The sequence below is a fragment of the Notothenia rossii genome (assembly GCF_949606895.1).
Source record: "Notothenia rossii genome assembly, chromosome: 2".
Lineage (NCBI taxonomy): Eukaryota > Metazoa > Chordata > Actinopteri > Perciformes > Nototheniidae > Notothenia > Notothenia rossii.
The window spans coordinates 34,545,606-34,569,600 of NC_136904.1; the positions used below are offsets into that span (position 1 = coordinate 34,545,606).

Here is a 23,995-nt window from a genome sequence, read left to right on the forward strand (position 1 = left end):
ACATTATTCACCCGAAAGTACACTTCAGATGCTTAAGTTCCTTGACATTCTTCACGCTTTGAAATTTCACCGATATCTGTTACGGTTCTTCAACAAAACGTTCAAATGCAAGAGGTTTATCTCATTCAGAACAATGCAAATGCTCTCCTCTCACTTACTGCACATCACCAAGGAAACCTCTGATCTCTGGACACCTTGTTAGCTCAAATGTAAACCCCTGTGTCATGGAACACGATGATGTCATAACTCCAACTGACATGCTCAGAGCAGCAGACTTCAGATAATGGTTAATGGTCCTGCCCTCAACAGCTTTACCTAAATTATGATGCCGTTTCCATGGAAACGCATCCCTCGCCATTAAAACACCATGTTGCTGTAGCTCCAATGGACACGGTCCGGTCGTCCCACAATCTTCACCTGTATATCACCTCTCCATGCCTCAACAGCTCTACGTCAAATCTGACATCTCACCATTTGCCGTTTCCATGCCGTTATCCCTCGCCATAAAACACGATGTTGTTGTAACGCCTATGAAAAGGGTCAAAACAGCACCACACTTCAGATAATGGTTAACGGTCCAGCCCTCAACAGCTCTACGTCAATTATGGGGTTTCATCATATGCCGTTTCCATGGAAACGCATCCCTCGCCATAAAAGACGACGTCGCTATAACTCCTATGAAAATGTTCAAAAAATGCTCAAACTTCTCCTGTGCTAACAGTCCAGCCGTGAAGACCTCTACGGGACAGTTTTGAGATTTCTTCAAATGCCGTTGCCATGGCAACACAATGCTCGCCATGAAACCCTTTTTTCTCATAACTTCGGTGAAAATGCTCCAAACGGCCCAAAACTTCACAGGTTTGGTAACGATGCAGCCATCAACGCATCTAAGCGTATTATGGGATGTCACACTGGCTTCAATTGTCCCATCAGAAAATGTCCATCATATCTTTTAACCTGCATCTCTCCTCTATCTACAAGTCAATGTTATTTTTTTTTTATCTTTGCACCAATATAAGAAGAATGTCCACAGAAACAGAACATTTCTCATCTCATTTAATGTCAAAGAACTTATTTACACTCCACATTATCAAGCTATTGTCACTTAAAAGGTAAAAAACAATGCCTATAATAAATAACTAAAAATCTGCTGCCACAAATCAAAGAATGCTCAGTACATTTTACAAAGTTAAAAAGAGATAAGCCTCTTCTGCTTGGGGCCTCTCTCATGTAGATTATGTATTATGGAAATATCAGTAATAATGAATGTTGAGCGTCTTTAGGCTGTGGTCTCACAGACCTGCGCCCCCCCCTCCAGGTCGAGCAGAGCCAGCTCCCTGATCTCCTCCAGCAGGGAGTACAGGTTGGGGGTCTTGCTCTGGCTGAACTCCCTCTCCTCTTTAGAGACTTTGGGCTTCCGGGCCACCTTCTCCTGGGCCGCCTCCTCCGCCAGGCGCACCACCTCCTGCACCTGCTGGCTGCGGCCCTGGGAGCGGGGCTGCTGGGGCCCCGCACTGAGGAGGGGTCTGTTGCTGGTGACCTCCAGGGTTAGGGTGTCAGCGTGGCAGTTCGTGGAGCGCACAGAAATACGAACCTGTGCAGAACAGAGGACTCACATGTTACAATATGTCAATTAATCAAAGGCTAAAAATACGTTTTAAAATACAATTTTGAATGAACACATATCATTTTCTACAGACATAAAAAAACATATTTGTTAATAATGGCAACATGGCAAATGATGGCACATGTAAAATAGTTTTTTTTAATTACAAGAGAATGACAAGGCACCCTCCTTTCTAACGTGTACAATGTCTTTATTGTAGTAATATAGTCATGTTAGACTTAAGATTAATAAGACTTAAGACTTAATCTTGAGATCTGTATAATATGTTTTTGTCAGTGTAAGCAGAACCTTTGTTAAGTGGATGTCCAATACATTTGAAGGAAATTACTATTTCAACTGACAACATTTACCATTAACAATAATTGGCAAACGGTCCCTTTACTATCAACAGTGTGCCAACAACACAATATCACAACATGACTCCACTTAAATCTTTAAAATGAGGATATCCTCATGAAGTAATAAACGCTACTCACAGAGATGTGGTCGAACAGCCTGAAGGTGGAGGTGCCGCAGCTGGAGGTGGTGGAGATGTGGTCTGAGTATCGTCTCACGGAGCCGCTCTGCCACTCACAGCTGCCCTCCGGTCCCACTGCCACCACCTGGCCCTCACGGTTCCTCAGGTACACCGGGCCCTTCACCCCGTACCTGAGAGAGCACAGGGGGGGTCATGAGTACTGGGTTAGAATATTTTATTCAAATCATACACCTCTGAATGAAAGAATTCCAAGAAACAGTCAACAATAGGGCCATTTCTATCCAACCAATAAATAGATTAGGTCTTAATTCTTTGCATTATAATAAAAGAACATTACTTCCTAACTTTGTAAATACTTGGGGCAGCTCTGCCATACAACATTCAGAATGATCAAGAATGTTTTCAAAATCTTTTTTTTTTTAAACTATATTTATGCTTAACCTTGCCTGAAAATTACAATTAAAAATGTTAATGCAGGATTTGATATGTTTTACAAGACATAAAGGGCAGCAATTCAGAGGAAAAGGAGCCGGTTTGAGCTCTGCTACTAAAAACCGCTTTTTTTTTAACGTCATACGCGTCATATTATGTCACATGGGGGAGCAACTTTCTCGGACTCGTTCTCTGCCCAATCCGCGGTAGTAGTTTGTAGTTGGTTTGAGCGGTTGTGATTTAGTGAGCTGGTATTTTTTCAGTAATTTTACATTGTATTTCACCATTTGTAATCATAGTGAGCTTGAATTTGTGCAGGTTGCACAAACTCCAGCCTGTCAGGACATCGAGTCCACAGTTTCCCTCACGGGAAAAGGACCGGAGCTAGCGTTCGTTCCTAGGTGCGTTGTGCATCCACCTTTCTGCAGCACATACTCTCCACAGCTTTATCAGGAAAACGTATTACATCTCTCTCCCCCCCTTCGCTGCTCTCTCTCTCTCTCCCCTCCGGTACACGGCACCGTAAGACGTAGTGTGGAGTTACATTAGGTAACGCTGTGGTGGCTGTACTGCTCCAGCCGTCTCCTTTGTGTTTGTTTGTTTCCCCCTGTCTGTGTTGTTTGTGTGTGCGTGGTGGCTGTCACTCCTGGCTCCCGGCTCAGCCTCCACTCACCTGCTGCAATCACCTGTGCACCCTCCCCGACTACACACCTGCTTTCCATCAAGCCATTTACAACGGCATATCAACGGAGGCTCCACAACATTTATCCGCCAGATCGTCAAGTATCTCTCCCCTCCCCTCGGGTACACACTACACCGCACCGTAAGACGTAGTGTGGAGTTGCATTAGGTAACGCGAGATACGGCTGATACTTGCGCATTAGTTTCTGTTATGGATCAGTATCAACAGTCCTGCCAGTAACGTTACTATATTATCAATGGTACTTTAGTTAAAGCCTGATATATGATTGCTAACTTTACAATGTTGTGATGTGACTGACGTTAGCTAACATTAACTGTAGCTAACGCCGGTCACTCACCAAGATAGCTGCCCTGTTCTCCACTGGTTCTCCTCACACCAAAGCTCCATTTCTCTCCGATGGCCGTTATTTTTTCTAATCCTTGGCTGCTCCTGGTCTCTTGGACGCATAGCAGGCTCATAATTATAATCATATGCATTCGAATATATATTTTCAACCTCTTCTGTGTCAAAACTAGCATTGTGATCCATGTTTATTCATACGTTAGACCGGCCGCTCTCCCCCATGTTACGTCACACGCGGGAGGTCACGTGCGGAGGCTTTTTTATGCGGAAGTGAAAATGTCTTACTAAAACGACGCCAGATGTCACTGTAGTGTATATTTGTTTTATATATATATATATATAGAATATTTGTATTCATAATTTTCCTACACATTTATTCACTGGTGTCTCTAACCTGCAAGTTGCTCTTTAAGTCTACTAACAGTGTTCTGAAATTGTTGAGCCTTTTTCCAAGATGAAGCTTTATATTTGTGACCCATTTTTATAGATGAACATCTTCATTAGAAACCAATTGGCTTGGATCTGAGAGCCACAGACAGGAAGTCAGAAAGATATGAGGGACAAATAAACATGTTGTTGGTTTAAATTGGCCCTATTATGCTCTTTTCAGGTTCATATTTGTATGTAGTGCCTCTACTGTGACATGTCTCCATGCTTTAATGTTCAAAGAGCTCTTTATTTATCTCATACTGCCTGTACTGCAGCACCTCTTTTCACCCTCTGTCTGAAACCAGAGCCCAGTCTGCTCTGATTGGCTAGCTGTCGGGCTCTGTTGTGATTGGTCAACCGCTGAGAGATGTCCCACCCCTTAACCTATCATGTACAATGTGTTGGAGCGCTAGCCAATAGAAGCGCAAGTGTTACATAGTGATGTCATTAAGTTAGGGAAGTAAACATAGGAGTTAAATGGAGGCATTTCAGGGCAGGCAGGGGGGGGAGAAACTCCCTTTGAGATGTTAGTCTTTGCAGACCATTTACATGCACAAAAACCTATATAACACTACAGGAAAGGGCAGGCAACAACAAGCATAATAGGGCCTCCTTAAGAAAATATATATATTTCTACCATCGCTTAAAGATAGCTAAATGACTATATATTACTTGGACAATTAAAAGCTTTTGTTAAAAAGTCCCCCGTTATTATCTTACTCTGAGATGAACACCAGGACGCCGTTGTCTCTGATGGAGTAGATTACGGCGTCCGCCACACAGCTCTGGTCGGACTGAGGGTCTTTCTCTTTGAAGTAGAGGCACTGGAACAGCTCTGTGGAGATCTTCTGGGCCTGCTGGGCTGCCTGGGGGAAGGTCAAACAGAGGTCAGAAGGTCACACAGAGGTCATTCAGAAGAGCTTATTTTATAGAGTAAGAAGTGAACAACACAGCAGCACTGACCCTGTTCTTGTTGTTGATATGATGAGACGTTTCCTCCAGTTCTTTGTTGCTGGCTAACGCTTTACCCGGGTCCACCCCCCTGTCCATGGCTATGGCAGCGGAGAGAAGGCGGTGCACCACGATGTCGGCATAACGACGGATGGGTGAGGTGAAGTGTGTGTACCGGTCCAGAGCCAGACCTATGAAGAACATTAGCATTTAGCACAGATTGCTACAGTTTAAGTGGAGATACTACTGGGGAACAGGAGAATAAATAGGCTTTCTCTTGAAACAAAAAGTGATACATTGCATACATTTTCAGCACAGAAGTCTTACCATTGGATAAAACCAGGTTTCAAATTCATTCTGTTCACATATTGGAGTCAAAGGTTTGTGCAGAGGTAGTTTTGTATATCTTTGTAACACTATAGATCAGAAAAGGATGTCAATAGCTATAAAGAAAATGACGCCATGCTAAAAATGCATTACATTGTGAATGACACTAAATAAATATGGTAACGGTATTTTAGATTTTTATTTCATATTTAGTTCACCATGACACTTCCTCAAATGACTAAATACATTAAGAAAATAGTTTTATTTTGGTCGATCAAATATGCAATTTCTGATGTTTTATATCCACTATACTGATGAAAGACTGTATTTTAATTAGCCAGTGCATGCAGGTTTAAAGATCCCTCACTTGCATTACATACCCACAAAGAAACATGTAAATGCAGTTCCAATGAATAACACAATGAATGCTGGGGATATGGTCAAGGTGTTACCGTAATGGTAGAACTGGTCAAGGGCCTGAAGACCAGTGGAAAAGTACACAGCCTGGGACATGGCTGTAGTGGCCATTATTCTCAGCAGCCTGTTCACCATGGGGTCCTGGGGGTCCACGGCCTGGTCCAGAGAGTCCGCCAGAGCCTTGTTAGTACTGGAGGAACAGAACTACCATTATTAATATGATATACAACTAATAATCAGACAACAGCTATAGAATTGTTGTGTTTAGCTTTAAATCCAAAACCTCATGCATGTGAAAGGAGTCAAAACCGCTTCCTATTATAAATCCGGTCACCTGGTATCGATGGTGAAGCCCCTGGCCGTGGCGCTCTCCACCAGCTGGCTGAAGAACTCCTGCCGGGGGGGCGGGTGGCGCCTCAGCAGGGCCTGGTGGGGAAAGGTCTCCTGGATCTTGCGCGCCACCCAGTGGTTGGCGTGTATCATGCACTCAGCCACCGTCTCGTGGACCTCCAGAGGCTGACGGGGGACCAGCGCTGTGATGTTCTTGTCCTTATCCAGCTGGGCACGCACCTGAGGAGGGAGGGGGACAGTTTGATGAAGTGAAAGGATTTGTAAATACAGACACTTTTATGTTGTATGGAAAGGTGGGAGCTGTTGGGTATGGGCAATGGAAAGTTGCTAGAAATTACGTTTTTTTTTAATAACAATTTCACCTTTAAAACTAATTCTTTTAACAAGAGCTCTGGGTGGAGATATTGAATGATAAGGCGGGCAATATATATCGTATATAATTATATATATTTCCTTTTCCTTATGTCAATCCCACTAAAGTAGTCTCCAGTTTCAAAAAGGACCCAAGAAAATTAACTACATAATCAATATCCCCTATTCTTTCAATCAAAACTATGGTTTCAAGCTGTTTTAGGAAGTTTAAAAAGGAGGAACTAAGCAGCAACATCTGGGTCTAAAAAGGGAAGCTAATGCAGACATACCTTAACCGGTTTTCTATTAAATATTCAGGAGGATTTCAATCTAATATCCTCTGGTTTCATAAAGAAGTCTGATTGTATGTAAGTCTAGTCTTCTCATTTGATTCATTACCCCAGTAAAAATGTTCCTGATGAGATGATGTTATCAATGGCTAGTTTCAACATTTCATCAATACTGTACTGTCAGTGTAAGTCATTTATCTTGGTTGACAGTCATTATAAAATACATTTTGACCCAGCATTCTCTGTAGCCAGAAAGCAGTTTCACAACAGCACCAGGTAGGTATAGAGAAACTCTAATTCCAGGAGGTTGAATAAATAATGATTATTATGAACAACCTAAAGTATTTGCTAAAAAGAAACGGCAAGTCATTCCATGATGTCATCTACTGTAACAAACTCAATCAGTCACACATATCTACATAAGGTATAAGACAGGTTATTGGAGAGGATCTTACAGATAAACAACAAAGAGAGTTTATATCTTGTTTTGATGAATGAAACACACTACTTGAATGTGAAAACAGATTCACAGTGGAGGGCTCTGTATTCACACAGCCTTTAAAACAGTATTCCAACTGAAATTGCTTTCAGGTCATGTGTGAGATTAACACCTGTCTGCTGGCCTGGATGTTAAAATAACTCCTTTGGACAATGTGTCATCAAACCATAGGCTGAACAAATGTTTGGGTGGTTTTTATATTGGGTTTCAGTTTAAAGCATGTTTAACTGTTCTTGTTTTGGGTTCAGGAACCTTCTAAAGTGTGTTGTTTGCTGCAGTTTCTTAAGAAAATGAATGTTCTCGAGCAGGATTAAGGAAAAACACTTGGCCCAAATTCAATGAAACTTGGTGGAAAGGTGAATCGGGTCAAGGAACGACCCATTACATTTTCAAACGGATTGGAATCCCACGTGATATTCACTTTTGGATGTTGCTTACTGTAGGGTGAAGTCGGCCCTTTATGAGTACGTGGTATATTTGGCTTGTATCCCATTAAGGATGGACAATTTTAGAAGACAACATCAATTTATTTATTAATTTCCTAGAAACTGTCATAGAGAGGCGAAGTCCCGCCCATCTACTTCCGACCCATGGGACCTTATTTCGGAAAAATTATGTATTGAAGTCAATGGGGAGAGAAAGATTATCTTTCAATCCCGTTTGAATTGTGCCACAAATTACACATATGATGTTTGTCAATCTTAAAAAATCATTTCCATGTCAAAAAAGTCACAGTTTGTAGTAAAACTGCTGAAATATAAGACTATGAAAAATACGAAACTAGAAAGACTACAAATCTCAGAATCCCGGTCCCGCATGCTGGCTCTTACGGAACCGACTAACTCCCCTTTTGTGTATATACAGCTCTCAACATGCCCAGACTTGTAGTGATTTTCACCTCTTTTAATACTTTTCGCCTCATTCTGAAAGAAATAAGTGAAACGTGCTAAAGTCACGGCCGTCTTGGTGTGTGGTGCGAGACGGGAGATGTAGTTCATTGAGCGTTTCACACAAAAAAAGTGTTACTTCACAGTTTTACGACACTTTCTTTTTTTTTTTGACTTGCAAAATTATCTTTTAAATTGAATTCGTGGCACAATTCAAAGGGGATCGATAGATAATCTTTCTCTCCCCATTGACTTCAATACATACTTTTTTCCAATAAGGTCGCATGGAGGTCCCCCGGAAAGGGAGGGACCACAGTGACGCGTCCTAAAACCCGGAAGTAAGCTGCGCATGGGTTCCTTCGACAAAAAAGCAAATACATTTCTCCATAGTATTTTGGAAAATAGCTCGTGGTCATAAATCTATCGATTTGATTTATGATTATAAAATTATAAAAGTAGGGTAGACATTTGGAGATTATCCGACTGAACAAAATGTGATCCGTCTCTTAAATGTGTTTCAACCAAAGACCTTATTTCCGGCTATTTTCCAAAATCCTATGGAGAAATGGCATTGCTTTTTTGTTGAAGGAACCCATGCGCAGCTTTCTTCTGGGTTTTAGGACGCGTCACTGTGGCACTCTATTGGGTTAATATTAATGGATCCTGTGAGATCTGAGAGGCTAATGACTGAAAATATTAACAATTACAAAACCTCAACAAAACTTTCATTTGGAAAAAAACTAAAAACATTTGGATACGATGACTTCAGGTGACCATTAATGGATCGGCCCTCAACATGTCCATTTTGAGTTTTCCTCAAAAGTCGTATTCTTGCCATGAAACACGATCTTGCTCTAACTCCTGTATAAATGGTCAAAAAGTGCTCAAATGTCATGTGTGTGTTGCTGACAGTCCAGCCCTGAAGACATCTAGTGTACGTGTCAGTTTCATCATATGTGTTGCCATGGAAACAAAATGCTCGCCATAAGACACGATTTGCTCATAACTCCAGTGAACATGCCCCAAACGGCCTAAAACTTCACATGTTTGATAATGATGCAGACCTCAAGACACTTACGCCAACTGTGAGGTGTATGCCGTTGCCGTAGCGACACATCACTTGCCATGAAACACGCTGTTGCTGTAGCTCCTATGGAAATTGTCCGATCGGCCCAAAACTTCCCACTTTTGCTAACGGTCCGCTCCTCAAGACACGTCGACGTGCGGACAACAGCAAACCTGCCTGGATCCTCGAAGAGCCGCTCATTGCTGCTGGTGGCTTTAATTGTTATTATTTGTTTCCCTCTAAGGTAAAAAAAAAACTTTGGAAAACATGGCTATGATAATGTTTTTTTTTAGTTTTTTTTTTAACTTAAACTGCTTTTAAAGAAATTAGTCTGTAGTTTGAGCAAAGTACATGTATAGATAGACCAATACAATTAATTAAAAGTAAAAAAGGACCACAAAGATAAGGAGAAACCGATCCTACCTCCACCCCTTCCAGCTCCAGCGCCCCCCCCCGGTCCCTCTGCGCCCTCAGGTGTCTGGCTACGTGTGTCAGCATCTCCAGAGCCTGGTTGAGCTGGGCTAGTTTAGAATCCTTCTCTTCAGACCCGAGCCCGGCCAGCTCCGGCACCTCTGCCTGCTCCCCGTCCAGCAGCGCCTGGGCCAGCTCGTAGTGCAGCTGGTAGGAGGAGCGGATGAGCGAGCGGCCGAACCACACCTTGTTGACCACGAGGGTCTCTGCATCCAGCTCCCACATCACGCTCATCGCATACCTGGTTATAATACATAGCATGTTTTAATGTGTTCTAATTGACTTTCTTCAACATGATGTAGAGATGTGGCGTTCACTGACCTGTCCACTCCGCCCAGAAGAGAGCAGAGGTCTGCACTGAGAACGCCGGGCAGCATGTCGTACCTGCGGTCGGCCAGGTAGTACGTGGTTGCCCTGAGAAGGAGGAGGAGGAGGAAGAAGAAGAAGAAGGAAAAAGATAAAGTAAAGGGGAAAAGTATTTGGATCTTTTTTCTATGAAAGGCCTGCGAGGAAAGTGATGAAAATAAATCTGGTGATCCTGTTTTCTACTCTGATCTTAACTTTTTTCTCTCCTGTGTTTATGATTTAAAAACTAACCTTCTATACTCATTTTGCAAACAAAGGCTTAATTGCACCACGACCCCATGCCCTAAATAGCATAAATAAAAAGACTAAAAGCATTTATGTTTCCTTCTAGGTGAGCTTAATTTGTCCCTGAACTCAAAATAGATTGTGTAAGTTATGCAACATTAATGCAATGTCTTTATTTTGGTTGGAAAACATAAATGCTTTTAGTCCTTTTTACAAAATGGGGTAGCAGCACTTCAGCCAAAAATAAGTATTCAGTAAAAAACTATTGAGAAATTAACATCATAAAAAAAAGAAACTCACCTACCTTTTAAGGAACTCAGAAACAGTAACCTTAGTACAATTACATTATTTTATTTCTTGAGTCATAAACACAGAAGAGAAAACGTTTGGATTCACCACTTCTCCTCAGGGCATGTTTCCAAGCAGCAGATACCATTTTAAAAACACATTTTCTCATATATGAACTTAAATATTTATTTTTGGTACTCTTTTCACCTCCTCTGTATACATTGTATTTATATCTTTATTTTTCAACATGAGACCTCATATAGTTTATTCGTAGTTATTGATAGCGTTGTGAAATAAATGAGTAAAAGTGTTCTTATTTCATTAATTCATTTACATACATACAATATTAAATTGTAACTGAAGCTAAAAAATCATTCTTAAATCAATAAAACCATTTCTTATTTAATATTTTGTGTCAGATTATCGATTTCTCTTGTAAGTAGTCGGGTCATTTGTGTCGCGGTCCTGCTCAGCCTGTAGAAATACTGTCCTTATGTATTCAATCCAAGGGATGGAGAACCAAAGACACTTTACCCCATAGCACTGATACGTACAGAAACATAGCCCTGAAGAGTGCAAAAAAACTAAAAACAGAAATTGTTTTTTTCTAAATGTTGGTCTGTTTGAACTATTATAGGCCCTTTTCCCTTTGCTCTGAGAAACTCCTGACTCAGCAGCACCATTTCTCACTGTCAGAAACACTGTTGTGCCTCCAAGTCACTGTTGTCTGTCATTTCTGCTTCTTTTCTTTGTTTGTGGTTGTGACACTTGCAAAATTACAGAAACTATAAAAGAGAGCGCCGGATGCAACAAACAATCATGCAGCAACTTTCTGTCCAATTTGCACTTCTGAAAGTAGCCAGCAAAAATATCCGGGTGAGGCTCAGTGAGATAATATTTGACAAACTTTCATAATTGCTTTGTAGTCCACAGAGGACGTAATTATGTTTATAACAGCAATTCCATACACGTGTGATAACGCAAAACACAGGAGCTAACAGGTGGCTGGATGTTTATAGGAGATGCTAATTCATTTGGACAAAGAATCCAATAACATAAAACGTACTAAGAAAAAAGGAGTTTTGATGATACCGGGCTAACCTGAACTATCCTATCCTCTAACTCCTCACCTTGAACGTGCCTCCAGGTCGGTGAGCGAGCCCTCTGTCACAAAGTGTGTGACATCAGCGATGTGGACCCCCAGCTCCAGCAGCTTCCCGCCGGCCAGGCTGCGTACAGACAGCGTGTCGTCCACGTCCTCGCAGCCCTTCGGGTCGATGCTGAACACCAGGTGACTCTCCCGGAGGTCCCGCCGCTCCGCCACCTGAGCCGGGTCCATCCTCCACGGCTTCTCTGCAGAGTTCACGGGCATCTCTTTCAGCTGAGGGCACACAGACACAGTCACAGGTAGAAAGCAGAGTTACAGCTTCACGGTGTTTGTGTGAGAGAGCGAGAAGCTTCCGTCTGACCTGTGCGTCTGAGAATGGAGGCACGTGGATGCAGTTCTCGATGAGGATGGTCTGGATCTCTGTCTCCAGCTCCCCAGCTTTACCCAGCACCCTCACACTGTGGCCGTTGGGGTAGAGCGACGTGCTCTCCCAGGAGTCAATGCGCACCACCACTCTGTGGTCCTGGGTGGGTGAATACAGGGGGAAAAAGCCTTTTGGGACAATTCAAATGGTATACCTTCCCTCATGGAGCCCTTTGTTAAGCTGATTTGAAACCCTTCTTTTAGCTTCGGATCTACAGAGTCTGGCCTCCTCTAGCGACAATAAAAGGCTTTAACTTAACTTTAAATAAAAATACATAAAGAGCCTTGCCTTTATATAAATGCACAACTTTTACAAAACATTGGGCTGAAGGATCTCTTTACCCTTTTTTATCTCATGTTTATGCATCAAGAAAAATCATCCTCTTTATGTTACATCCAGACAGTCTACACAAATACTGAAATACATAAAATATCTAGTTTTAAAAATAAAATAATGTAAAACGATGTCATATTAGTGACATTAGTTGTCCAATCCTGCGAGTTCAAACTAAAGTTCAGACCAAATACATTGTGGAGTGTGTAAAGCAGACCTGCAGAGCATCGGCCTGCTGGGTGCTGATGCGGATCTTGGGGATGCGGTGGTCCCAGGGCACCGCCAGGATGCGCTGGGTGTTCCTGGTCTGGGGCGGAGGCCCCTCCCTGGGGGGGAAAGTCACCACATAGTCCCTCCAGTTCCTCTGCAGGATCCCCACAACACGGCCTGAGGATTTAACAAGGGACCACATTACATTACATGTCACTTGTTAGACCCTTTTATCCAAAGCGTAGAGTGACTACCTTGCCCAAAATATTCTTGTTATATGATCTTAAAAAAATACTATCAAATAAATGAGGAAACTGTTTTGTGACGGAGCGGATCACAGAGTGACTGACTCCGCCACTGACAGCCGGCGGCACACACACACACCAAACATTTCCTGCTCTCTTCCGTTCGTCAATAAATAAGGTTAAATCATCACTAAACGTCCCTTTTCCCCCTCCCTTTCTGTAGCGCGACCATGAGTGCACGCTTGTGAGTCTATTATTTAAACATACATTAAACTGTAGTACGCTATACTTGCGCGACGGGCAGCGAACGGAGTATCGTTGGCGTCTCCCCAGCAAAGGGGAATGTGGAAAAGAAGGAGGCGCATCTCTTCCGTGGTTTAAATATGATGTCATGAACCATGCAATTTATTATTTCTTTTGCGTCTATTAATGATGGGGGATGATTGTGTTATGAGATGGTTAACCTGTTTATGTTTTGGTCGTATAGTTTTTCTTACGTTTGAGGTGTTAAAATTATGTTGATAATGTGTTTTTTTAATTAATGGTGTAACCTGTTGACGGTAAGCCTGTGGGGAGGGGCTATGGGTTCATAAGGGACGGTGTTGGCCCTGGACTGGCATTCGGGAGATTGTTGCAGCGAAGGCAACAACTAGTAGGCCTATGTGTTTACTCCATAGATGAGTGATAGACAACCTCGTTTTGGTAACTTTGATTTTGTTTATTGAAGTTATACTGTTTCAATATTGTCAAACAGTATATATTTGTGTTGTTGTTATAAATAACATTTTTTGAGCTTAAATCGACCGACTAAGCCTATTTTTTTTACAAACGGACAAATAGAACCCCGTCACAAAAACATATATGTAAAACATTCTCTCCTAATTTTATCAAAAAACACTCACAACAAGTAAAAACATAAATGTGTTGCAGAAGAGGGGATGAAAATAAAATAAAATAAAAGCATAAAAATGTGTAGGAGTAACAGTTTGAATAAAGTTAAAGTGTTATGCTCTTAAAAGGTAATATTTATATATGGCCACATGTTCAAATACATCAAGAACTGCTTAAGTTTCCTCTAAGTTTTATTGAAATGAGATAAGGAGTTATCATCATTATCAAAACTCGCCTGTGGGCATGGGTTTACTTCCACCTTCCTCTCCGCTCTTCTCCTCCCCCTGACCCTCAGCCAAGGTGTTGTCCTTCCCTCTCCACTCGCTCTTTGGTAACAGCTCCACCACAACCTGGTCGCCATGCACCGCCCTGTTACGATTCTTCCCTCCACACACCAACAGGCCCCAGCTCAGATCTGAGGGGGATGAGTGAGGGGAAAAGGTGAGATGCACAGAGAGCGGTGTCAGCGATAACGAGGGCAGAAAAATGCATTAACCAGACTTGTTTGTGTGCTTGCTGTTGATTTGCACCTGTGTTCTTGTTGGACAAACCGTCCGTCATGATTGAAGCTTCACTGTGTGCGCGGTGCTTGCTGACATTCAGAGTCCCCTGATGAAAAGGAAAAAGATGTGAGATTTATTCAGATTTCCAGAACAGACTGTTTAAATCGCCAGAACGCCGACACCTCCTCATCTCCACCGCTCCCATGTTTTATTTTGTGTTGCCATAAGTTAGTCTCTCTGCGTTTCTGCGCTGGGCTAATGCTAATGCGAGGATAATAAAATGGTGGCTTCAAAACACTTTTTTTGAGTTTTACGGGCCGTGGTTTGCATTCCGCCCAGCCAATCAGACATAGGAGCCTTTTTCTCCCACGAAAGTCCCTGCTCTCTAGCAGGGATGGAAAAGGGCGTAAAAAGGTTCTCATTAACTAATTTTAGTTCCGGCTCTTTTTGGTGTGAACGCGACATTTCGGAACTATATCGGAACTAAAGTGGGAAAAGTACTGCGGTGTGAACGCGGCTATTGAGTACTAGGACCTTCCTTGATGAGCTCAAGTGCTTGAGAACAGATAACTTGCAAGTTTCTGAAACTATCCACCTTTCTTTTATTACCTCCTTGACCCTTAAACGTATGAAACATTGCCACTGCGAATGCTATTTGTACAATTACCCAGTTAAAGCAAGTTTCCAGTCTCTTTTTAGTTTCCACAGTTACCTGTTATGCACAATTTGGCACATTTACTGGATATTTTGTGTTGAAGCATTTCAAGGTGGATTTTGTCTATTTGTTGCCCAATGTTATAACTTCTGTTCCAAGTAAACACTCACTAGACACAACCCAGCTAGGTGCTGTACCTGAATGTACCGCCCAGACTTGATCCCGGCCTCCAGCAGTTCTCCGGGCAGATGTTCTGTGTACTCCCTCTCCGTGCCCTCACTCTCTTTCTCTTGTAGCGCCTGGGAAATGGAGCTGTAAAGGTTGTGTGCTACCTGCAGCTCCGGACAGAAGTTTCTTAAATAATCCTGACACATGAAGAAACATGGGGGAAGACATGTCAGGAACAGGTAAAACTATAACGTTATAGGTCAGGATTTGACCTCATGTAAGGATGTAAAACACAAGATAATTCAGACACCGGGTGACATATTGACAATATGCAGTTCAGAAACACAGGAGCGTCCTGAAAACCCAATGTAAAAGGGTTACAGTTACCGTCATGTGGGAGCAATCTGTCAATCACAAGGGAGCCCCTCCCCTTTTATTTTGTACATAATCCTGTAATGAAGAAGACTTGATGCTAGTAACTGAGACCATTAACTCATCAGGAAAACGTTTACTGAGGTGATAAAGTAAGTGAGGCCATTTTCTCATAGACTTCTATACAATTGGACTTCTTATTTCAGCCAGTTGAGTCGCCCTGTTGGCCACTATAAAGAACGCGGGTTGACTACACTTTTTAGATGTGGAGGTTGACACTTGGAACAAATGTAATTAAAACAGGAACTTTTATCTATTTCTATCTATAAGCTAGGCTACGCTATACAACTAAAGTAACTCCATAATAATGCCTTTTGTTTTGCTACCAAGATGTCTTGATGAACAGGTGCTACTTAAATCACCTTATTAACACTATACACTTATTATCCTATAATGACTTGACAACTGTTAACAGGTAGACAGGACGCAGCCATTTCTGCTCTCAGTATCAGAATCAGCTGTTTACAGAATTTGCGTTGTGCTAGAACAGCCTTTCGCCCTCTACTGAGTCGAGCTGTAGCCACTTCATCGACAACTTTAAAATCAGCCATGAGTTTTCTTTTTGTGAGTTTTTTTTTATCACTATTTAAAGAGCATATTAGTTGTCAGGGAGCTCAATGGAGCGATATATAGATGGTGCATATATAGGGGGGCATGTCTATGCAAGACAATTAGACCCCATTTACACGGGAACGCAAACGCATACGAAACGCAAACGGACCGAATACGATATCAAAAAAGTCTTCCTTCACACGAGACCGCTCGAAAGCACTGGAGACGCTGTAGTACATATGCTGGGCCTGTAAGTGGCGTTGTACTTCCGCCACAAAATACACCAAAAGCTGCGAAGAAGACCCCCGAGCATGTTGCCCTTCTGTTTATGCCCCGCGGTGGATTTAGCAACATGTAGTTCATGTAATTCTCCATGTCCACTTGTTGCTGATGGTTGTGGTAGAGGAGCTGTAGATTTTGCACTAACATCTGTAGCATGGTCAGTAACAGTAGGCTGGGCGACCATTACATAATTTAATCATAGTTTGTCAACTTTTATAGGAATTGTATTGTGATTGTGGTATGACCAAATAATATTATGATTGAACATTAAAGAGAAAACTATTTCACCACAACCTCCATTTAGTTGCTGCCCTAGGCTGCCTTAGGTCACATTAAATTATCTTTATCAGCAATTTGAGTTTTTCTAGTACAAATGCATACATTTCAAACAGAACACAATGTCTCCACACACAAGATTTCTACAATCCTCTGATAACTTGGCTCCATCTGCTGTGGAAAGTCATTTGATATGACACAAAGTTTTTGCTTCCTCATATCAATTTCTAAAACCGTTCAAAAAACCACATGTCTATTGGCGTTCCTGTGTTTATTATTGAGTGATTGGATGACTGGGTCAACACACAGCATGCAGCAGAGAGAGGTCTGTACTTAACAGCCATGCATTTCCTATTGTTTCGGCTCTGCACTGAAACATAATGGTTTGAGAAACAAGTGAACAGAGCAGGATTCCATGCCTCCTGTGAACAATGCAGCAGGACAGCGCTACAACTCCTACAGAAGTCCCAGCACAGAAGCAGTCACTGTACTGCTGTGGACGGGTCAGCAGCAAAATGTATTTTAGCAATCTAAAATGACAACAAAATGAAGGCATTATCTATGCTCTTACCCAAGCTACCAGACTTTATTGAAAAGAAAACAGTAATTTTACATTGCCTTGATCAATTAGTATGTTTTGGTGTCTCTGGCGAGAGCATAACTGTTTCAGTTCTCTGTTGGAAAGGACAATCTAGCTTCTAAATAAAGTTTAGTCTGCATATTAACTGACAGTGACTCCCGTCTCCTCCATACTGAGCCGTGCCGCCTTATTCATAACTTTAAAGGTCCCCTATTATACTCTTTTTCAACATATTACAGGTTTCAAATATATAAAAAACATGACTCTGAAGTGTTTGGCTCGAAAAACCAAACAGATCAGGCATTTTAGCATGCCAATAAGCCCTCTGTTTCAGTCCTGTTTCAAAAGTGCTGATTCTGTGTCTGTAACTTTAAATGCTAATTACATGCTGATGGCCACACCCCTCTGCGAGATGATTGGTTTAAAATAACACACTGGCGCTCTAGGAGGAGATTCAGGTGATAAGGTGGGCGGCGGTTACCTTGTTGGTTATTGGCTAATGGTTACACAACCCAAAAAAACATTGTTCTGATCTGATCAGCTCATTTGCTGACAGGTTTTTATATAGATGGATCAGGACAAAAAGAGAGAATTTTTTTCCTGCAACTTTCCGAATCTCTTTACACACCGGGGACGCATATTTCCGATAAAAGGATTTTGCATAATAGATAACCTTTAAGTATTATATTGATTATGAATAAATACATTATGCAAAGGCACTTTGAAAGGCCCGAAATATCCCCTTTAACATCCTCAAATCCAAACTACACTTCTGCGTTTCAACCTTGTAGCAGTGTCCTTTGATATCCACTATGTTCAAGCCACAACAACTAAATGTCTCACTGTCTAATAGATACTTATGGACAGTTAGTGAAGCGACAGATATAAGCATCATGTGGGGTGAACGTTAGTGTGTAGTTCAAGTACCTGGACAGAGATGACGTAAACCCCAGAGTTGAGGCTGCTGTACTGAGCCACGGCTTCCTGATCCTCAGTGATCATCACTATATCCATCATACCTGCCAGGTGGTTGTAGTACCAAACTGCTGCAGAGTACACACACCTACACACACAAACACAGAGTTAATTCACAAATACAGGATGCATGCAGACAGCTTGCCTGTTAAAGTACTAAACTCTGATATTATGTATTTAGTTCCTCTGGCTTATAAATGTTCACTACCTGTAACTGAAAACATCATGAAGAATGCAGACATCCTTTTAGGGCTGCAACAAACGACTAATTTGATAATCGATTAATCTATTGATTAATGAAACGATTAATCGATTATTCGGATCGTTAAGGTTTTAACTGTACTACTACTTATATCAATACTGCTTATCGATCCGGTCCTTTTAACGATAGTATTAACGGTTCTTTTGACAAGAAATAAGGTAAACTAACTAAACAAATTGTGAACAAAACTAACATTGCTTTTTATTTTAATTAAATGCATAATATTTCACATCAAAAGAAACAACAATGTTTTAACAAATCATATTAAATAATGTGATGACAGAACTGTAAACCGAATAGCTGAAACTTTAACAAAATAACTCAGTTACCTCTAATCATTAACCTATGTTTTTATAACTGAGTTAACTCTGTGTGTTGCTGCTAGCATACATAACACCTGACGTGGAAACGTTACTCGTGGACAGGGCTACAGAGCTACTAGAAAGACAGTCGAACCCGGTGCATTCCTCCGTCTGAATGTGGTGCACTTTTGCTAAGTGTTTAGACAAATTGCTCGTTTTACCGCCTTTATATGATAAACTGTTATTGCACTTTTGGTAACGAGCATTGTCCACATCGAGACGGCTAAAGTTTAACCACACCTCGGAGCGCGTTCTCTCCGCCATCTCCTGCTTGTGTGTGTAAACTGCCCCGCCCCCTCGCAAGCAGGCGGGGGAGAGATCTCTCGTCTGAATTGGGAAGATCGAAAATACATTATAGACGCATTTTGTAGTCATATATATTAGAAACTGAGTTGGCGACACTAAGACTGCGATATAATGTTTATGTAGCAATAATACATATGACATATGTTTTAAATGTCTCCTGTACCGATAAAAAAGAGCGATAACGTTGGAGCTTAACGGGGTGTAGAACACATGTGATGACGTCACCAACGAATCGACGACTGAATTAGTTGCCAACTAATTTGGTAATCGATTTTAATCGATTAAGTCGATTAGTTGTTACACCCCGATCCTTTACAGTTTACTGTCTTGTTTATGTAATAATCTATTTTCATGACAACAGTTTGCACCGCCAGACTTTTGGCTTTTAAAGTAAAATACAAAGTTTGGGGACAACATGTACAACACCTGTGGAAGACACTATCGTGAAACAAAGCATAATGACTAAAGAAAATTCATGGTGGTAAGCAGTACTTCCAAGAGGTTTTTGCTTAAACAGAGAGCTTTGTTATTGCAGCCGATAACGTAGAACTACTTAAAATACATAATTGATTATAAGATCTAAAAATGTATAGTAATTGTTGTTAAAATAACTAACATGTGCTTGAAATATCTCCGTTCACATCTGAACCTTCTCTCAGTTCATTTATTTGGGATGTTGGCAACTGGTCAGACTTTTTGCATAAGAATAAACCAAAGCATCAGCTTGACCTAATTTTATCCACTAATATCTCTTGGTATGAGTCCATGATTAATACAACTGGAACGTTTTGTGTATAATTGCCACTGAAATACAGATTTTTGATAACTAACTTTAAACTAAATAACTGTATACACCATGTACTTTACACATCGACAATTGTGTTTTGTATTGCAAGTTTCTGAAGATTTATCCTAAAATATTAATAGAAGCATCATCTAATGCTAGCTTTTGGTGAATTTAGGAGGAATCTAGAAACACAAATAGACACATTTGGTCAAATGGGCGGAGTGGCACAGTGGGCTGTGCGTGTGATCATCAGATTAAGGGGGAGTTGGGGAACTCCAGTTCGAAACCCGCTCCCGCTGTTGTGTCCTTGGGCAAGACACTTCACGCGAATTTTCTCCTGTGGGTATTGTCCACAGTACATGTATGATATTAAGGTGTACTTGTAAAGCGCCTTGATGACTTCGAGGCGTGAATATGGGCGATGTGGCGCAGTGGGCTGTGCATTGATCAAGGGGGCGAAACCCACCGCCGCTGCGTCTGTAAAGCCGTTGTGTCCTTGGGCAAGACACTTCACCTGAATTTGCTCCTGTGGGTATAATCCACAGTTCATGATCATTACATGTATGTGTAATGTGTAAAGCGCTTTGAGTAATTGAAAAGCGCTTTAATAAATATAAGGAATTATTATTAAATAAACACCTAAGAGCATTTTTTGGACATGGTATGCAAGCGAAATAGCTCAAACTGAAAACAAAACTCAACAGTGCATGCATGACAAAGGTTTGTGCCTGTAGCATCTCACTTTAAAGTTGAAAACACATTTAGCTGAGGTCTCATATGAAGTCTCAAGTGCTCAAATTCTTTGTTAGAATACCTGTTTATTACCTGCAGAGGAGGAAAACGTCTCTATAAATAGTGAAATTTCCCCCTAAGCCTTTAGCCCCTACAATGATAAGTAACTTGATTGACAGCTTGGCTGGTAGGTGGGCCCTGAGTGCCGTATGGCCCATTATAACCAGCCCTTAACACAAGTTGAACAACAGTAGAAGTGAATTCAGGGTTTATATATAATTACTAAACTGGATTTTTTTAAACTTTCATTTCCAATCTGGCAAAGCACCCAGAGGAACAAATACATGACAACAATTTTATAATGGAAAATGCCCACAGTTTTCCCGTTGTAAGTAGAGCAATACTGTGGTTCAACAATTTGCGTAAGATGCTTTGTAGCTTTTCCCAGAGTTAGTACTCAAGAGAAGAAAATACTTTTTCTGAAAATGTCTGTATGAATGAAAGACAACAAGAAAAAAATTGTTTTATTGAGTTTGGCTTGGAAAACTTAGAGGTATAGGACCGTACGGTGAGTGTACGATTTGAAACGGTCGCACATCTTTTTAATTGGTCAATATCCTAGAGATGTCCCACCCCTTAGCCTTTCACGTACAATGTGTTGGAGAGCGAGGCAGTAGTAGCGATTTGCAGATCATTTACATGCACAAAATAACACACTACAGGAAAGGGAAAACCCTTATGGGACATAAAAAAAGTCACAAAAAATAAATGTCATGTCCTTCCTGATGCCAATTCTAATAGCTAAAGCATATTGGCTGATGTTTGGTTTGTGCGAACATGACAGAGGCTGTGGTGGTGACTGACCTGGTCTGCCACTTCTCCTGGCTCTCCCCCTTCTCTCGTGGACAGTATGAATACTCCTGAAATTCATTGGCAAACGGCACGCAGTCGTGTCGAAGGTCTTTGAGCAGGTTCCGGAGACGGTTGTATTGCCTGAACAGAAACACACGGCAACAAAAAAAAAAAACTCATAAAGGTCCAAATCATAAAGATAACCACAAGAAAAAATACAATAAACTTAGGGAACGTTAAACATATGGGAAGTACACTGATTCACTTTCTTTTAAAGAGTTATTCGAGAAGATTGTCCATTAAATAAGAAGGTCAACATTTTTTAAAATACATTTTAACAAAATGCAATAAAAATGCAATCATCCTATCCCAGAGTTGAGCCTGACCCTTAAACTAGTGAGCATGCTGGCAGGTGGATTTTGTTACCTTTGCACTGAGCCAGGCATTTTTTTCCCCAAGTGATAAGGAGAACCAGCTGATGTTTCTTTAATATTGCACAGACACACTGATACTTTATGAGCTATTTCAATTTCATGACCGATGTTTTGCCATTGCCTCGACCTGAGAATGAGAACAGTGTTCAAACTTCTTGACAAAGCCTCTCCATAATTTTTTCACACACACACACACACACACACACACACACACACACACACACACACACACACACACACACACACACACACACACACACACACACACACACACACACACACACACACACACACACACACACACACACACACACACACACACACACACACACACACACACACACACACACACACACACACACACACACACACACTTGAAGTGAGTGAAAAACTGCAATTACTGACACGGTATGGCATCAGAATATGATCTACCAGCTACCTAACATTATCCAAAGTGAAGCCTCATCACATGAATGACGCAACATGGTAAAATGGCGGCGTAAGCACTAATCGTGTTTGTGAGGGAGACGTATTTCAATTCACGGGACATTTAGCTTGGTCAGCACTCAGCACTCAGCTTTGATATATTATGAGCATCAACGCGACACACTCTTTACACACCTCTGCAGGTAGGTTGTCATTAGAGGTTTAATTCAAAAGCAGGTCCAAAGGTCTGGACTGCATGAGCTGTCCTGATTTGTTGGTAGAATATTAATCCTGATAAACTCTCCTCTGGTCTGCTTACTTAACTGATTCTTTCCAAGTCATAAACAAATATGCCTGTAGTCAAAACATATGTACACACTAAGACAGAGGCGGCACCTAAAGATAAAGACCAAGGTCAAAGCTGTTACTCTCTGCCTGGTGTGACCTGGCGTGGCAGTGACATGAAAAGGACATTCTAATATCAAAATATGCTTAAAGTCTAATGTTTGAACATTTGCAAAACAGTAACTCAACGGAATGACATATTGTGCATGTACCTGCGTCCTTTGCTGTGCTGCACACCCTGGCAGGAGGTCTGAGTGAAGATGATGCCCTGCAGCTCTCTGAACTCCAGGATCTCCAGATAGTCCCCCGACACCCCCGCATCAGGAATCACATAGTGGGTCAGGTCTCCTGGCAGCACCTTGCCATCTGGTTGGGGGGTAAGCAGAGATGATAATAGCATAAATAACTTATTTTAATATAGGAATCTTTGTTCTTGTCTTGGGTTACTAATAATTAGTATCAAACTGAGAAAAATTCCCTAGTATACTGTACTTCAATATTATTACATCTTAGTCTATGTCTTATATCCCATACTACATCGTAATGCATGATCATATTTACTCGGCGTATATTATGTTATTATGTTTCATGAACTATTGCACTTTATTCTATTAGAGTTCAGACAAACACAGAGTGACATTTATGATTTATAACTGTACAATGTTTACATAGACCTGTTGACCCTGCATCTATCAATAACACCACATGACATTTGTCTTCAAATGCTTTTGTATAGATTCTAGTTTTATTGTATACTTATTTTATGTACCTCATATTATTTATGTGTTTCTTTCTATCTATCTCTGTCTCTGTATTGCTGCACCAACCGATTTCCCCCGCTGGGGTTGAATACAGATGTATAATATGAATCTTTGGACTAGTCGAATCAAAGCCACACTTCGATCTAGTGTCTCACTCACAGCTGTAATTTGAGCTACAGACAAGTGTGTGTATAGTGATCGGTAGCTCATAGTGAAACTAAATTAAAGGCTGTGCTGTGTCTTTGTTTTGAGCAGACCTACCGTTCTCACAGCCCGCCTGACACAGGGAGCTGTAGCAGGGGACCCTCTCTCTCAGATAATGTTCCCGGACCACACGGACCTTCCTCCCGCGGCAGCTCTTCAGATGCAGGATCCTCTCCGTCTTAATCATCCTCAGATCTCAGGCAGCAGCCATGTGAAGCCTGCTGCTCTCCTTAATCAGCTGCTTTGATCCCAACGCGGGAAGATTCACTTGTAAACACTCCGAACTTCAGGGAAGTGCGTAAGGCACGCCCGCTGACGTCATGACGCAAAGCGGGTTCTTCTCTTGCTGCGTTCAGGTGGTGTTTGACGTGAAGGAGTTATGAACGCCTT

The 23,995-nt window shown here is 41.5% G+C and overlaps 1 protein-coding gene across 1 annotated transcript; it reads right to left on the reverse strand.

Annotated features, from left to right (window-relative positions):
• Window positions 1-1,041: 1,041 nt before the first annotated feature.
• dis3l (DIS3 like exosome 3'-5' exoribonuclease) lies at window positions 1,042-23,925 on the reverse strand. Its single transcript, XM_079666430.1, has 18 exons — window positions 23,663-23,925; window positions 22,853-23,006; window positions 21,448-21,576; window positions 18,087-18,222; window positions 15,067-15,234; window positions 14,242-14,320; window positions 13,947-14,126; window positions 12,583-12,752; window positions 11,970-12,131; window positions 11,631-11,881; window positions 9,943-10,035; window positions 9,574-9,862; window positions 6,041-6,276; window positions 5,742-5,896; window positions 4,975-5,153; window positions 4,732-4,877; window positions 2,104-2,275; window positions 1,042-1,594 (listed from the first exon to the last, which is right to left on the reverse strand). The coding sequence occupies exons 1-18, from the start codon at window positions 23,790-23,792 to the stop codon at window positions 1,280-1,282; spliced, it is 3,144 nt and encodes a 1,047-aa protein (XP_079522556.1). The 5' UTR covers window positions 23,793-23,925; the 3' UTR covers window positions 1,042-1,279.
• Between the last annotated feature and the right edge of the window lie 70 nt (window positions 23,926-23,995).

Coding starts and splice junctions, on each gene's coding strand:
- dis3l (XM_079666430.1), bottom strand. CDS start 23,792: ATGATTAAGACGGAGAGGATCCTGCATCTGAAGAGCTGCCGCGGGAGG. Junction 9,863..9,942: donor CTTCTGGGCGGAGTGGACAG/GTCAGTGAACGC, acceptor TATTATAACCAG/GTATGCGATGAGCGTGATGT. Junction 5,897..6,040: donor GGCTTCACCATCGATACCAG/GTGACCGGATTT, acceptor CTGTTCCTCCAG/TACTAACAAGGCTCTGGCGG.